Genomic DNA, 17,095 nt, shown 5'->3' on the forward strand with positions numbered 1-17,095 from the left:
CAATTGGGTTTAGTCCATCACCTTTACCTTCAGCTTCCTCAGCAAGGCAGTTGTCATCTTGGAGGTTGTGTTTGGGGTCGTTATCCTGTTAGAAAACTGCCATGAGGCCCAGTTTTCGAAGGGAGGGGATCATGCTCTGTTTCAGAATGTCACAGTACATGTTGGAATTCATGTTTCCCTCAATGAACTGCAGCTCCCCAGTGCCAGCAACACTCATGCAGCCCAAGACCATGATGCTACCACCACCATGCTTGACTGTAGGCAAGATACAGTTGTCTTGGTACTTCTCACCAGGGCGCCGCCACACATGCTGGACACCATCTGAGCCAAACAAGTTTATCTTGGTCTCGTCAGACCACAGGGCATTCCAGTAATCCATGTTCTTGGACTGCTTGTCTTCAGCAAACTGTTTGCTGGCTTTCTTGTGCGTCAGCTTCCTTCTGGGATGACGACCATGCAGACCGAGTTGATGCAGTGTGCGGCGTATGGTCTGAGCACTGACAGGCTGACCTCCCACGTCTTCAACCTCTGCAGCAATGCTGGCAGCACTCATGTGTCTATTTTTTAAAGCCAACCTCTGGATATGACGCCGAACACATGGACTCAACTTCTTTGGTCGACCCTGGCGAAGCCTGTTCCGAGTGGAACCTGTCCTGGAAAACCGCTGTATGACCTTGGCCACCATGCTGTAGCTCAGTTTCAGGGTGTTAGCAACCTTCTTATAGCCCAGGCCATCTTTGTGGAGAGCAACAATTCTATTTCTCACATCCTCAGAGAGTTCTTTGCCATGAGGTGCCATGTTGAATATCCAGTGGCCAGTATGAGAGAATTGTACCCAAAACACCAAATTTAACAGCCCTGCTCCCCATTTACACCTGGGACCTTGACACATAACACCAGGGAGGGACAACGACACACTTGGGCACAATTTGGACATGTTCACTGTAGGGTGTACTCACTTATGTTGCCAGCTATTTAGACATTAATGGCTGTGTGTTGAGTTATTTTCAGAAGACAGTAAATCTACACTGCTATACAAGCTGTACACTGACTACTCTAAGTTATATCCAAGTTTCATGTCTATAGTGTTGTCCCATGAAAAGATATAATGAAATATTTGCAGAAATGTGAGGGGTGTACTCACTTTTGTGATACACTGTATCTACAGTGACCAGCAGAATTCTGACACTAAGAGAGATACCAGTATGCCTAAAATACACTGACCAGGTATAACATTATGACCACTGACAGGTGAAGTGAATAACACTGATTATCTCTTCATCCCGGCACCTGTTAGTTAGGGGTTAAGGCTGGCCCGTGTGGTTCAATCCAACAGATGAGCTACTGGGCTGTTTTGGCAGTAAAAGGGGGACCAACACAATATTAGGAAGGTGATCATAATGTTATGCCTAATCAATGTAAATATCTTCAAAAACTGTAACAGCTTAATGAAAGTAATAAATAATGCATACTTTTGTGTCATGCTTTCTGCTGAGGTCATTTATATGCAGCAGAATGGTTAGCAATCTCACAAAAAATTTATATTTTAAATAGGCAGCCAAGTCTGAGCAAGCTTAACAGTCAGTGCTTGTTTTTTTTTTAAACAAAAAGGCATTACTCAGCAGAAATCTGTCAACCTTGTGGGTGAAAAATACATGCAGGTCATTTTTACTTGGGTGCACATCCAGACTCTAAATACTGACGTACAGTACATGGCAGAAACTATGAGGACACCCGAGCACAAGCTTGTTGGCCATCCTATTCCAAAACCACTGGCTTTAAGATAGAACAACTGTGGAAATATGTGCCCATTCAGTTAAAAGAGCATTTCTGAGGTCAGGCTGATGTTGGACAAGAAAGCCTGGCTTGCAGTCGACTTTCCAATTCATCCAAAAAGTGTTCAGTGGAAAAGGTTGAGGTTCTGTCCAGACCTGTGGAATGTACTCACATCAAGCTCGTCTAAACATTTCACAAAGCTGGAGACACAGCATTTATCACAGAGTATTAATTTTATATGCATGTTAGTGGTAGAAAACAATAAAATTATACACCGATTAGCCATAACATTAAAACCACTACCTTGTTTCTACACTCACTGTCCATGTTATCAGCTCCACTTAACATATAGAAGCACGTTGTAGTTCTACAATTACTGACTGTAGTCCATCTGTTTCTCTACATGCTTTGTTGGCCCCCTTTCACGCTGTTCTTCAATGGTCAGGACCCCCACAGGACCACTACAGAGCAGGTATTATTTGGGTGGTGGATCATTCTCAGCACTGCAGTAACAATGACATGGTGGTGGTGTGTTAGTGTGTGTTGTGCTGGTATGAGTGGATCAGACACAGCAGCGCTGATGGAGTTTTTAAACACCTCACTGTCACTGCTGGACTGAGAATAGTCCACCAACCAAAAATATATGCAGCCAACAGCGCCCTGTGGGCAGCGTCCTGTGACCACTGATGAAGGTCTAGAAAATGACCGACTCAAACAGCAGCAATAGATGAGCGATCGTCTCTGACTTTACATCTACAGGGTGAACCAACTAGGTAGGAGTGTCTAATAGAGTGGACAGTGAGTGGACACTGTATTTAAAAACTCCAGCAGCGCTGCTGTGTCTGATCCACTCATACCAGCACAACACACACTAACACACCACCACCATGTCAGTGTCACTGCAGTGCTGAGAATGATCCACCACCTAAATAATACCTGCTCTGTGGTGGTCCTGATCATTGAAGAACAGCATGAAAGGGGGCTAACAAAGCATGCAGAGAAACAGATGGACTACAGTCAGTAATTGTAGAACTACAAAGTGCTTCTATGTGGTAAGTGGAGCTGATAAAATGGACAGTGAGTGTAGAAACAAGGAGGTGGTTTTAATGTTATGGCTCATCGGTGTACGTTCGGCCATATATTTTATCTTCTCTATGCAAGTCAGCATCTCTTAACACAGTCCATTAAGTATAACTGGGTAAATGAAACAACTCAAGGATCTTACAAAAAAGACTAACTGTGCTTTAGCATTGTTGTGCATAGACGGTAAACATGCCTTCATCTACCTCAGCAGAGCAGTACATAGATACAGAATAAGCAAAACACATAACGAGTAATTACTTGAGAACTTTTCCTGAGAAAAAGAGAGAATAAGCCACACATCTGTCCAGCCTGTCTGCTGTCCAAGCGAACAGTCTCCCCAACACAGAGGATGTCCTTTTTACATAACTTATTTAATGAGACTTTTCTCTGTGTATGAGTGTTAATACGTCCTTCCATCTTTGGTAGTGTTGTACTGCACAAGAGCATCTCGTCTTTACTCTTTGTGGCATGCACCAGCAGTCCAATTGCACTTAATGAACTACTTAGTCCTGAGATTTCAGTTACTACACTCATCTGGTATGAGCCATGTCCCATCATCCTCCACTTCTTTTTGGACAACAAGAAGCATCTCGCCGACATCATGAGCCAGCTGCTCACTGAGAAATGACCTGGTAAGACAGACATGGAAATTAAACAAACTGAGATGCAACAGGGAAAAAACATCATTCATAATGGATTTTCAGCAACAACTTCATCTTGGTCTTGGTATTATATATTTTATTATATATTTGCTGGCACTTGATGGCTCTCATGAGATCATGAGAAAAGAATCAATCCAAATAGTTTAATAGAGCTGTGTTGCAGTAATGCATTATAAAAAGCATGTCCAGGTGTTGTGTATGTGAAAGGGCAGTCTTACAGGTCAAGTATGAAAAAGTCTTGGTAAAAGTAGGTTATAAGCTGTGCTAAACACATGCCTGGCTACCCACCCAGACCTTCCATACCTTCCCCTCTTTAACACTTGCAGAATCAGAGCTTGGACTTTGATAAACAAGTGTAGTCATTAGGAATCATGCCTGATATTTAATTTAGGTCTCTGGAGAGTAGTTTGCGCTGACCTTTTCAAAATGCCGCCAATGAGACAAATGGTTTATATGATGTAGACAGAAGATGTGCCAGACAGAAACTTTGCTAAGGGTTACTGGGTGTGTTAACTAGTGAGCTGCCTTGCTGTCTTACTGCCTACATAGGCAGCTGCCTAAGTAGAGAGGATTCTAAACCAATAAGTCATTGACTTATAAAGCATGTTATTCAAATGCGTTATTTAGACAGCGATAACATCAGTTTTTGCTTACTAAGCTAACACATTTATCCTCTTGCCATTCAAACCAATGGGATGTGGTGGCACAACGCGCCAGCATGTCAACTACTATCTCCCTTTGTGTACCGAAAACGGTTAAATTTGCTGAGTAAGTCGTAATTTGCAAATAAATTATACTTGTTTATACAAATTATACAAAGTTTATACAAATTAAAAATCAATAATAATTTAATGTTTAAAAATAACGGTTTCTCCGCACCGTCCGCCATGTTTTAAATTTTTCTGTGAGAAAAGTTGTGCAGCACTGAATGCTGGGATTGCCTTCACCGCTAAGGCAGCATCGGATGCTCCCTCGTTCTTGAGTCAAAATAGCGTTGACATTTTAAGATGCCTTATTAGTGAGGATATTAAGGCATCTAGGATTTCAAACAGCCTCCTTCTCGGAAGCGAGCGTAGGATGATGTAAAATGCTGTCCATGTAGAGAGATCACTAGGTTTTCGAACACATCCACTGTTTTACAAAACTCTGATTATTTGTATTTCACTTTAAATTAAAACCACAGCACTGTAGGTAAAACACAGCATGGTAACCAGTGAGCTGTGAAATGCGGAGAAATGTGGGTTTGTATTTTACATAGCAATCCCACGTTTATGAGTCCTGGAATTGCTTGTGACTTTGTAGCTCTTTAATAAAATGTAATGCATTCTTTAATTGAAGCAGTAGCATTTTATTAATACATCACATTTACAGGTGTTCCCAGAGCTTCCTTGTTTTAATACATTTTATAAAAAATAATTGTGAATAAACCATCCATACTGATAATCAATATTGTGGAATGTTTTCGAGCTTGGCGCTCAGTCACACCACCAACAGTTCTTCTTGATGCACATTAAGTGTCTGTGTTCAGGTAAAAACAACTTTATAACCCTCCCTGATACAAGTGACCACAGGCTGTTTAAAACCCACCTGAGCTCTGTTTCTCCTCCAATCCCGACTGGACCTTTAAGCTTAGAGTCCAGGTTGTAGTACTGCCCGTTGACCTGTCGCACTGCGAGCCAGTGTCTGCGCTTTAGTGGGAGTGAGACGATTCCTAGTGACACCCGTGAGGGGACGTTTAAAATAAACCCATGCACTTTCTCCAGACACAAACTCTGCACTGACCTGTGAGAAAAGTAAAGTACCAAACTACATCAGAAGAACAAAGAAAGTTAGTTTAAAGAGAAGTGGTTAGTGGGATTGTGATGGCATTCGACAACTGACCTACGCTTGTCCCACCAGACAGCGGCCAGTCCACGGCTCTGAAGAGCTGCCATGATCACGTTCACATCGTAGTTTCCTGTACCCAGCATGGAACGATGTGGATTCACCACACACTGTGGAGCGAGACTATGTACGGACACACAAAGAAAGATACAGTTACATCGATGTGGTGCCCATATTGCAATAACAGATTTTACAATGGTATTTGATATGCACAAAAATGTGTATTGGGTTACCTACAAGTGTTGGGCACACGATTTTTATAATCTTTGTACATGGAAAACTACATGACTTAACTGCTTGGGATCATAGAGTAGCAGAGTGTGTGATTGAAGAGGAGGCACACACTACACTACATTGTATATATAATTCACTAACACAGTGTCTATTATTTTTTGACAACATATATAAATGAAATGGGTTGGGGAGATGCAAAGCGCAAAAATCTACCATTTATTTAATCTAGGACATAATCAAGACTGCATGCTAACTGAAAAGTATGTGTTAAATACTAACCTTTCCAAGGCTGAAGAACTAACTTGGCACAGAATTTTGTATTCAGTAATGTCTAATGCACATGTGTTCAAGACTGCATGTAGAGTGCATTAGGCATTACTGTAATGGCCCGGCACTGCATTATTTACACATGCAGACTATTTGTATTGAAAGACCAGGCTCAAAATATAAAAAATAAAAAATCCTACATTCAGTGCAATTGGCAATTTTATTTTACAAATGCTGAGGTTTGTTTATTAGCTGCATCTTGCCTTTACTTCTTTTACTTTGTTATAGCTCCCTAAAGCTTAAAATATTAAGACTTAATTAAATTCTCTAAATTTGCTATTAAAAAAAGGAAAACCTAAATTCTGGCAGCATTCAAGAGGTCATACATGTGACCTGATGGCACAGCAGGAAGTATTTGCTGTGACCCCAGATGTATGAACCATCAATTAGCCTTCATAAGTCCAGAGCCTAGGACCAAAATTATTTAATATTGGCCTACGGCTCTGAAGAGCTGCTATGACCACAGGTACAGTACCATAAAATTCTTTCTTTGCATATCCCAGCTTGTTTGGAAGCTGGGGTCAGAGCACAGGGTCAGCCATCGTACGGCACCCCTGGAGCAGAGAGGGTTGAGGGCCTTGCCCAAGGGCCCAACAGTGACTACATGGCAGAATCGAGATTTGAACTCTCAACCTTTTAGTTGATAGGCCGACGCTCTAGACTACTACTGACCCAAATAAAAAGGTTTTTTTTTTTTATTGCTTTTTTTTAACATAACATCACACATTGACATTATACATACATATACACCTACATACACACGTACAATAGAACAATAACATCAAAAAATATATATTGCAGTGATCTACAAAAATACAATTGTGGTATTACATCGGCATAAAAATCAAACAACATTCCATAATATATTAATTATCCAAGAACTCTCTAGTTGATTTATTTTCCAAAAAACAATCAAATTTCCCCCAGATCCCCCAAAATCTACATAACTTCTTTTTTTTTTTTTTTGCAAATGTCAATTTTTCCATGGCCATACACTGAGAGAGAGATTTCAAGCACTGACCCACTGTTGGTGGTTCCATGTTTTTCTGTTTACAAGATATACTGTGTTTTGTTCACACTCGATATTGTTGTATTTCTGGGAATAAACCCAGAATACATAGTTTTGGGCAGAGAGGTAACTTAATGGAGGCAATTAATGATATAATTTATATAATTTCTATTACAAATAAAAAGGGTTAAAGTGTTACTTGAAGATAAAATAATATTCCAGCCAAGATCATAATGAAAACCATGCCACATATGGATGTTCATTGTATGACATAATTGCATACACTGAGAGTCAGCTTGTGGTTATAAATAATAAACTTTAGGCTGTTGGAGGTGTTGATGCTCTCACCGTTTACAGATGTCATCTGCAGCCTCCTTGGTAAAGACTCGCTCCTGCAGCACGTTGTTGAGTGCGTGAATGGCGCACAGCTCCAACCTCTGCTTCTCATGGAAAACCTCCAGTCCGCTCATCCTCATTCATTCACTCCCTCACCCAGGGAAACCAGTTACACACCAGTCAAGCAAGCACTCCTGACTCACTGGGTTATAGAATTCAAGTGCATGTGAATAAAGTGAACAGGATGTGAATAAGCTGTAAAGTTAGTTTATTATACAGTAACAGTGATGTTGAGTAAATGAGCTCCAGGTTTTACACACATGATAACAGCAGCTGATCCTCCACGCTGTAGTGCTCTCAGTGTCAGAAGTCACGTGATCTACGCTAGTACTCAACCGTAGCTCTGTTTATGGTTAGCATTAATGCTAACACGCTAACAAGTAGCAGCGTACAAAATACAGCTTCGTTTAAATTCAACGCAGCACCTTTAACACAAACTGTCACTGCGTTATGTCTTCAACCGAGAATAATAATAATATGTAATAATAATAAGTAATTAAAGTGGAAAATTCTACCGACGTGCTGTGAAGTTCATTACTGTAGCGTTTCCAGCGTAATGTTGAACCGGAAGTAGCTGTGTTGTTATTGTTTTGATGGCAACGCCCATCACTAGTCAGGATGTCATTTCTTTTATAAAACTATTAAACATTAGTTTATACTTATAAAAATAAATTAATAAAAGTATAAAGCGTCACAAGAACAGTGATTTACTAAATAAATCTGAAAGGATACATAACTGAAATAAAATAAATACATAACTATTTAGTTAAATGTAAACAAACACATATATGTAATACATTAAGGTAAAATGTAAATGTAAAAACAAGAATTATGTAAAAAACAACCAAAATACATGGTCAAAAATGCACCAGCAAAAACAGTGTCCAAAAGGCAGGAAACACTGGATAGGTCGCCAGTCCATAACAGGGCAGTTTTTTTTTATTAATTAATTAATTTATTTATTAATTACTTAATTTATTAATTAATTTATTTATTTATTTATTTATTTATTTATTTATTTATTAGGATTTTAACGTCATCTTTTACACACTTTGGTTACATTCATGACAGAACAAGTAGTTATTTGTTACACAAGATTCATCTGTTCACAAGTTTAATGTCAAACACAGTCATGGACAATTTTGTATCTCCAATTCACCTCACTTGCACGTCTCTGGACTGTGCGAGGAGCCTGGAGCTCCCAGAAGAAACCCATGGAGACACAGGGAGAACATGCAAACTCCACACACAAAGGACCCAGACCGCCCCACCTGGAAATCAAACCCTTCTTGCTGTGAGGCGACAGTGCTACCCACTGAGCCAATGTAATACAATTTTGTAAAATGTAAATGTAAAAAATTTAAAACAATAATGAAAAAAACCTAAAAACATGTTCAAAAATCCAAAAGCAAAAACAATGAGCCACAATTTTTAGTAGCTCTGCTTGGCCTGACTACATGTCTTTGGACTTGTGGAAGAAAATCTGAGCTAACCCACATGGACTCAGGGATCCACTCATTCTTTGTTAGCAAAGATGGGCTGTGGCTTACCACTTTGTGGCAAAGGTTGCAAGGAAGTTGCAAAACCCAACATCTGTCACAGTACTGGAGTGCATCACTGCCCAGAAGATAGGTAAATTACATGTGTGTGAAGGCACCATTAACATGATTAACATGACAAGTGTAAATTGTACAAACCCCATTTCCAAAAAAGTTGGGTCACTTTCTAAAAATGCAATAAAACTGTAATTTCTTGAAAAAATTGCTGTAAAAATTACTTGAACTTTTATTTAATTAATAAAAGCAAAAAGAAAAGATTTTCAGTGTTTTACTGGCAAACCTAATTGTATTTTGTAAATATAAAAAAACAGAATGTGACAATTGAAACACTCAAAGTTGGGACAGAGGCAAAATAAGACAAATTTTTAAAATAATTAAAAAGTTAAACAATAAAGAGAATCATTTGCCATCATTGAGCAGCTCTTATAAATACAGCAAGAATGGGCATATATTTAATTTGCCTTTCTGCATCAATTAATGTTTTCAATTTCCAAAGGATTGGATTGTATAATTAAAAAAGGTGTTTTGACCTAGTAGTAAATATGCCAGCTTTTTGAGTGTGTTACATGCAACATTTTTAAATATGTTTTTTCTATATTTAACAAACAGAATTAAGTTAATCATTGAAAACACAGAAAATCTTTTTTGTCTGTTTAATAAAGGGTTAGGTGAATTAAGAAATTACAGATTTAGGTTTTTACTGCATTCATAGAAAGTGTCCCAACTTTTCTGGAAATTAGGTTTGTATATATGACAAAGAATGGCATCCTATTTGCCCTAGATTATTAATAGTGGTGATGATGATCATGATGATGACACCTATTTAATAATGTTTGTTCTGTGTAGGTGCACCGTGTGGAGTAAATTGATGTCTAAATTACCAGATAGATAGAACGCCTTTATTTGTCATATATACTACATATACAGATGAACATTCATTCCTTCATTTTCTTATCCGCTTATCCAATTATGGTCGCAGGGGGTAGTGGAGCCTATCCCAGTTTTTCAATGGGTGCAAGGCACACAGTAACACCCTGGACGGGACGCCAGTCCATCGCAGGGCAGACACACACACACAAACCCATTCACCTTTAGGGCAATTCAGTGTCTTTAATTAACCTGACTGCTTGTTTTTGGACTGTGGGAGGAAAACGGGGAGAACATGCAAACTCCGCACAGAAAGGACCCGGACCGTCCTGCCTGGGGATCGAACCCAGGACCTTCTTGCTGTGAGGCAACAGTGCTAGCCACCGTGCCGCCCTACAGATGTACAGTACAACGAAATTCTTCCTTTGCAAAATCCAGCTTGTTTTGAAGCTGGGGTCAGAGCACAGGGTCAGCCATCGTATGGCACCCCTGGAGCAGAGAGGGTTAAGGGCCTTGCTCAAGGGCCCAACAGTGGCTGCATGGCAGAGCTGGGATACGAACTCTCAACCTTCTAGCTGATAGCTCACAGCCCAACACACTAGGCTACCACTGTCCCTAGTAGAACAACAAATGTTTATAAAATGTACATTATTTCACATTTTTATCATATTTAGGTATAAAACAAATATTATATATGATATAAATTCTGAAATAGTGAAAATTAAAAAACAACGCTTTAGCATTTTTGCGTTGTGTGGGTTGTGAATCTGTGGGGCGGGTCTGAGTTTTTTAAACGCACCAATGGTGTGAGAGTAGTATCACACACTCCACTTCAGCCGCTCTCTGAGTGGAAGAACGGCTCCTACGTCACTTTGAGAATTGAATTTGATTGGTCAGTGGTTTCGTTGTTTGTAAACGCAGTGCATATGTGCACGGTGATTGGTCAGGTGTTGTTTCTTTACGTGTTCGTATTTTTGTTCCTGTGTCAAAAAAACTGCTAGCCTGCTAATTAGAAACCAAATTAGCTCTCGGGGCTGGAGAACGCGAACACAAGCGGAGATTTTCGGGTGTATTTTAACCGTTTACCTGAGAGTCCAGTGACCGCCAGTAAATTACTCTATTCGGGTCAGAGTTAGTAGGAGCTGTGGTGAGGGGAACGTTAGCGAGCTAAAAGTTAGCCGAGCCGGCTAGTTTGAAGAACAGTACAGAGGATTTTAAACGTTCCCGTTTTAGACGCTATTTTACAGCCTGATTGAGACTTTTCACACTTTTATTGCGTGTTTTCATTGTTATGTTGGATCATTCGACGGTAACTTAGTGATCCAGTGTATTTAAATATACTGCTAGCAATAGCTAGTCCGTTAGCTTGCTGTTTTCTGTTTCTCACCCCGGCGAGTCTCAAAAGAAGCTGAATTTTAATTCCTGCACTTCAGTCTTAACGTTTTAGGACAATGGTGAGTCAAAAGTCATCTATTCTACTAGTTTAAATCAAAATAAAACACTTTGTTCCTTTAGCATTTTCCTCATTCTCATTCTGCGAGTGGCTACAAGTAGCTTGCTTCTTATTGTATTAGCATTTTTGCTAGCCAGGTGGTTACAAACATGTGTTTTAAAGTCATAAATAGTATTTCATGTTCGTATAACGACACTAATTACATTACCAGATATAACCAGTACACTGACTGGTATTTAATCACAAACCAATTAGCATCATAGCTAACTTGGGCTACTAAGCAAGCCAGATAAATGGCACATTCTCTCATAATAGTTGTATTGTTTTCATAATCAGTCGTGGTTACTGTTTAAACATTCATAAAAGTTCATTCATTAGTCGTGTTTTATGAGGGTATTTTGGTTTCGTGGTTTAAATGCTTGAAAATGACACGGCTAACTGGTCATGGTCCCAGTTCGAGCATGTGTTTGATCATGGCTTGGAATTTAAACAGTGCCCTGATTAGCTCTATGTATATGTGTGTGTGTGTGTGTGTCTCGCTTAATAAATCAGACCCACTGCGACCCTGACCAGACTACAGCTGTGGCAAAACAATGTGTATATGTATATATTGTTTTGCCACAGTTGTAGTCTGGTCAGGGTCGCAGTGGGTCTGATTTATTAAGCAAAAGACAGGTCGCCAATTCATCACATGGCTCACCCGTACAGGCACACGCTCGCAAACAATGAAAAACTACATAATTGGTAAAGATTACATGTGCACTGTAAAAATATAAAATCAAAGAAAATTTAACTAAATAAAGGCATGATGGATACATATAAAAACACACATGTGAACTTCATAAATAACAACCTAAAAGAGAAATAAATATGTAACTATGTTTGTTTATTAGGGTTTTACATGCTTTACACTTTGGTTACATTCATGACAGGAACGGTAGTTACTCATTACACAAGATTCATCAGTTCACAAGGTTATATCAAACACTTATGGACAATTTAGTATCTCCAATTCACCTCACTTGCATGTCTTTGGACTGTGGGAGGAAACCCACGCAAACACGAGGAGAACATGCAACCTCCACACAGAAAGGACCTGGATCGCCCTACCTGGGGATCGACTCCAGGACCTTCTTGCTGTGAGGTGACAGTGCTACCCACTTAGCCACCGTGCCACCCCTTAATGAATGTACAATGAAGAATAAGCTGTTACATGACCAGTATTGCTGTCTCTAATGGACATTTAAACATACTAAATGCTTTGTTTTTAGAAATGACCATTGTTTGTTTAAATAGCACAGGAATAAATGCAGAAATACATGAACATGGAATTAAATATTAGTAATTGGTTTGTAAATTTGCATTAAACTGCTGTATTGTAACTAGGATTCATAAAAGGAAAAAACACAAACCTATATTCATGTATGAAGGTAAAAATGCACCACGGTCAGATTTCTACACTATATATCATTTATTTATAATACAGATTTTTTTGTTGCATCTTTAGCAGTTTGTCCAAGTGTCGTTAATTTATTTAGTTGCGTTTAAGCAAGATCACATTAGTCTGTAAAATCAGCTGTTACATTTCATGCAGATCTGATGCAAATAAACTAATTCATGCTGTTCATCACAATGTGCCATAGCTGTGATTTTCATTTCAAGCTTTACAGTATGTATAATTCTGATACTTTTCTGGGTCTGTAGAGGATTTAGTAATCCTTGTTGACTGTGTACAAAATGTAATACTTTGTACACTGTATGTCATGTAACACGATCTAGTGTGATGTGGCATAATCAGGTTTGATTTTGCTTATGTAAAGTTCCACATTCAATACTGGGGTGTGATGCAAAATAGCCACATCATGTTTGTAGTTAAATTTGCATTTAGACTCAGTACTGACATAAAACAGCTTCCATTGTACATATACATGTATTTAATGGTTTCCTGTTTGGGTTAGACCTTTTTTTTTAACATTCGTTTTCTGGTGATTGACACGTGTCAAGTTAAAACCAATCAGTTTAGTAGTGACATGGGGCCCCAAATTGGAAGCTTAAAGACAAAATTTATAATGTCTAAGTTATAACGACCACACAGTTTTCCTATAATCACAGGGCGTGATTCAGTAACACCCGGAACAGGATGCCAATTTATTGCAGAGCCTCAGCCATTGTGTCTGTATGTAGATACCCAGCCGGCCTATTGTACTGTAGGAGATTTGAACCTTGGATCCCAGCTGTAGCAGGCTAGCATAATTTTCCGCTGTGCCACAAGCACAATGTAAGTTGTTGTCATAATGTCAGAAATAGAGTACAAAACTTCGTTCTTTAGATAAGTGTTTTAGACAAACTGTAAGTATTTTAAATACTTGATATTATGCCATCCAGTCTTTACATAACTGATTTTTCTGTCAACAGCTTTACAGAATTTCCAAACTGAATACTATTTTTCTCACTTGAATACTACAGTGTGTATGGTGTTCAATCAGCCTTTGGAGACTACCTTGCTCTCTTTACTGCGCCCACCACTGCACCTGGCACCAATTTTCTTCTCATCACACACCTCTAATCTCCAATCAATCTCACTCGTACAGCCTAGCATTATAATTGCAACATTCTTGCCCAGATTGCTGCTTTTTTATTTTCTATGTGCTTTGCTGCTGAATGCAGCCTGTTCTTGCCTGTCCACAAAACAGTTCTGTCCACTCTAATGGCATAAATATTTATGCATTATTTTTTTAATTTCCTTAATAATGTGTACACTTGATATGGGTGTCAGGGCTATAAGCCCACTTTGAGGCTATATGAAGCGTCTATCTGCTAACATGTGGATGACTAATAACGTGAATAACCGCAGGTAGCATGTACAGCACAGCTATGCTGGACCAAAAAAGCCTCAAGTGCCTAAATACTCTTCAATGTATTAAAAAATTCTGTAAAATAAATTACTACTGTAATTCAAGCATTTTAATTTTTTTTTTTTTTTTTTAATTATTCATAAAACAATATACAAGCAGATCAAAAATACAGTGTGCTTTAAACAACCTTTTGTTTCTTTTTTTTGTGTGCAGAATTCAAATGTGGAGAACCTCCCCCCTCACGTTTTAAGACTTGTGTATAAAGAAGTCTCTGCACTAGCAGCAGATCCACCAGAGGGAATCAAAATTTACCCAAGTGAAGAAGACATTACAGAGCTCCACACCGCTATCGAGGGTCCAGGTAGTTGTCATCCAATCTGGGTGTTTTATGTACAAATGATAGTTGCTGTTCATTTCTAAAAACTTATCTGTAAATTGTTTATTTTTGCCTTTAACAGAAGGAACTCCATATGCAGGAGGAGTTTTCAGAATGCGCTTAGTCTTGGGGAAGGATTTTCCTGCCGTACCGCCCCGGGGCTACTTCCTGACCAAGATCTTTCATCCAAATGTTGGTCACAAGGGTGAGATCTGTGTCAACGTACTGAAGAGAGACTGGAAAGCAGAGCTTGGCCTCAGGCATGTGCTGTTGGTAAGCATCATTTTTTTTTTATTCAGATGCAACTGACACTGAGCATTTGGGTTTGTCTCTATCAAGCTGTGCCAATTGAGCTTAGAGATTTGAGCTTGAAATCTCTGCACTGGTGGGCTAGTGTGTTTTACTACTGCACCACCAAGTGCCCAGTTTATATTTATTTTAAGAGTGAAGCTTTGATAAAGACTAACTTTTTTATGTGACCATTTTATATTGATTCATATGCACAATGTACCTACCACAAATTTATATGTAAAAATTTCAGAAGCCCACTTTCATAATCTCATGGATTTTCTCTCTGTGTGTCCTAGACTATTAAATGCTTGTTGATCCATCCGAATCCAGAGTCAGCTTTAAATGAAGAGGCTGGAAGGTTACTTTTAGAGGACTATGCAGAATATGCTTCACACGCTCACCTCCTAACAGAGATCCACGCTATGGGAGGCCATTCGGGAGCTCCGGAGCCCGGCGACGGGCCGCAGCCCAAAAAACATGCAGGAGATCCAGGCAAACGGGGAATTGCAGCCAGCACTGCAAATCTAGTAGCTGCACCCAACGGCTCCAGCGGAAGCAGTGCAAGTAGCACCGGCGGCAGCAACAGTACTGTAGTCGCGAAAAAGAAAACTGACAAAAAACGAGCTCTGAGGCGACTATAATGAGAATTTATTTTTATTTATTTTATTTTATTTTTTTGGTCAATATAAATATTGAATTTAAATGACCATAGTTTTACTTCTTTTTATGTTTTCTGTCAGAGAGCATTTTAATGATTGTATTATTGATACACAAATACTTTTATCTCTTATTTAGTTCTCAGGATTCTTCGATCATGACGACTCAACGTATATTTCTCCTCTGAAAAGTGAAGTGCTTTCGACTCAGTCCTTTAATACATCCCTCATAAACATGTTGTACATTTTTCCTACCTAAGGTTCTTAAAAATTTAATTAACTTCTTTTTATAATGAATCCCCGTTTATTATAATTTATTGTGGTCCTTGTTTCTAGTGTGCACTCGCCACTGCCATCCAAGTTGCTGCACAAAACATTTCTTTTCAGGCCTTTTTTGATTTATATGTTTGTTTCAGACTCAAATCGGGTGACTAGACCATTTCACTTATCAATCACTCTTATCTGTCATGTCAAGTTTCATGTCGGTGGTTAGTACAGTCCACAGCCGTAAGCGAAATAGCAATAGATCTGCTTGTTTTACACAGTTACTTTTAAATAACGTCCAAAGTTTAAATGTTATTTCAGAATAAATAAATTATGAAGAAAAGTGCAAGTGTTTTTGGTTCATTGAAATCTGATATGTATACATTGGAGGAGTTAACAAAGCGCTGTCGTCTTATAAAACTATTGAATGTGTTCATCTAGTGAAAAGCTAAAAATTAGAGGAAGCATAGAATTGGTAAAAATGTGGTCTGAATATAATTTTATCTCTCTCTTCGTGTTCTCTGGTTTAAAGTTTATATGCAGTCTGTCCTGCACATTGCTCCAGACATGTCCATATTTGTGTGCGTCTCATAACTCTGTACTTTTGTTTTCCTGTTCAACTGGCAAGCTTTTAGTTTTTGTACAACTGTTTGTGAACAGATCTTCAACCGTGAATGAGGTTCCCTTTTAACCTTAAACATAAACATTTATTATTTTTTTTATCCACTCAATGGGACCTGTTGCTGTATTGTAATGAATCCCTGTTGATTTTATTGTTTTACATCGTACCATGGGTATTGTCTCATTGCCACATTACTGTGTGTGGTTACGTTTAGATCTCAAACCATGTCCATTGTTCCAAAAGAAAAGTCTTTTATAGCCCTGAACTCTTAATCAGCATACGGGTAAACTCCTGCCATATTGTGAGGTTCTGGGTGGGTTATGGGGCATTTTCTTGTTCATTTAAGTTATTTAAATTAAGAATAAAGTTGTTACACATGTGTGTAGGATTCCTGGTTTATTGTGTTCTTTGTTTTATTTTTTCCTTTTAGTTTAATTTCTCTTCAATGTATACAAATATGTAAATACCAGTTCAAACTAAACGCACTTGTCACTTAACGTTGTCGGCTGCTGGCCTATATAAGCTGACTTTGGGTAAAGAGAAGTTGTCGATGTTTCTGTGTAAAATTAATATACACCGATGTCCTTGTTTCTACACTCACTGTCCATTTTATCAAGCTCCACTTACCATGTAGAAGCACTTTGTAGTTCTACAATTACTGACTGTAGTCCATCGGTTTCTACATACTTTTTTAGCCTGCCTTCACCCTGTTCTTCAATGGTCAGGACCCCCACAGGACCACTACAGAGCAGGTATTATTTGGGTGGTGGATCATTCTCAG

General features: G+C 38.8%; 2 protein-coding genes across 2 annotated transcripts; one reads left to right on the top strand and one right to left on the bottom strand.

Annotated features, from left to right (window-relative positions):
- Window positions 1-3,211: 3,211 nt before the first annotated feature.
- On the bottom strand, window positions 3,212-7,913 carry josd2 (Josephin domain containing 2). The gene is made up of 5 exons (XM_062991749.1): window positions 7,632-7,913; window positions 7,324-7,513; window positions 5,403-5,528; window positions 5,109-5,303; window positions 3,212-3,488 (listed from the first exon to the last, which is right to left on the bottom strand). Exons 2-5 carry the CDS (start codon window positions 7,449-7,451, stop codon window positions 3,377-3,379), a joined length of 561 nt encoding a protein of 186 aa, XP_062847819.1. The 5' UTR covers window positions 7,452-7,513; window positions 7,632-7,913; the 3' UTR covers window positions 3,212-3,376.
- Window positions 7,914-10,773: 2,860 nt separating this feature from the next.
- Window positions 10,774-16,711, top strand: ube2s (ubiquitin-conjugating enzyme E2S). Its single transcript, XM_062991750.1, has 4 exons — window positions 10,774-11,251; window positions 14,319-14,466; window positions 14,564-14,754; window positions 15,069-16,711. The coding sequence occupies exons 1-4, from the start codon at window positions 11,249-11,251 to the stop codon at window positions 15,411-15,413; spliced, it is 687 nt and encodes a 228-aa protein (XP_062847820.1). The 5' UTR covers window positions 10,774-11,248; the 3' UTR covers window positions 15,414-16,711.
- Window positions 16,712-17,095: the final 384 nt, after the last annotated feature.

This window comes from Trichomycterus rosablanca, chromosome 3 (assembly GCF_030014385.1).
Source record: "Trichomycterus rosablanca isolate fTriRos1 chromosome 3, fTriRos1.hap1, whole genome shotgun sequence".
In the NCBI taxonomy this organism is placed as follows: domain Eukaryota; kingdom Metazoa; phylum Chordata; class Actinopteri; order Siluriformes; family Trichomycteridae; genus Trichomycterus; species Trichomycterus rosablanca.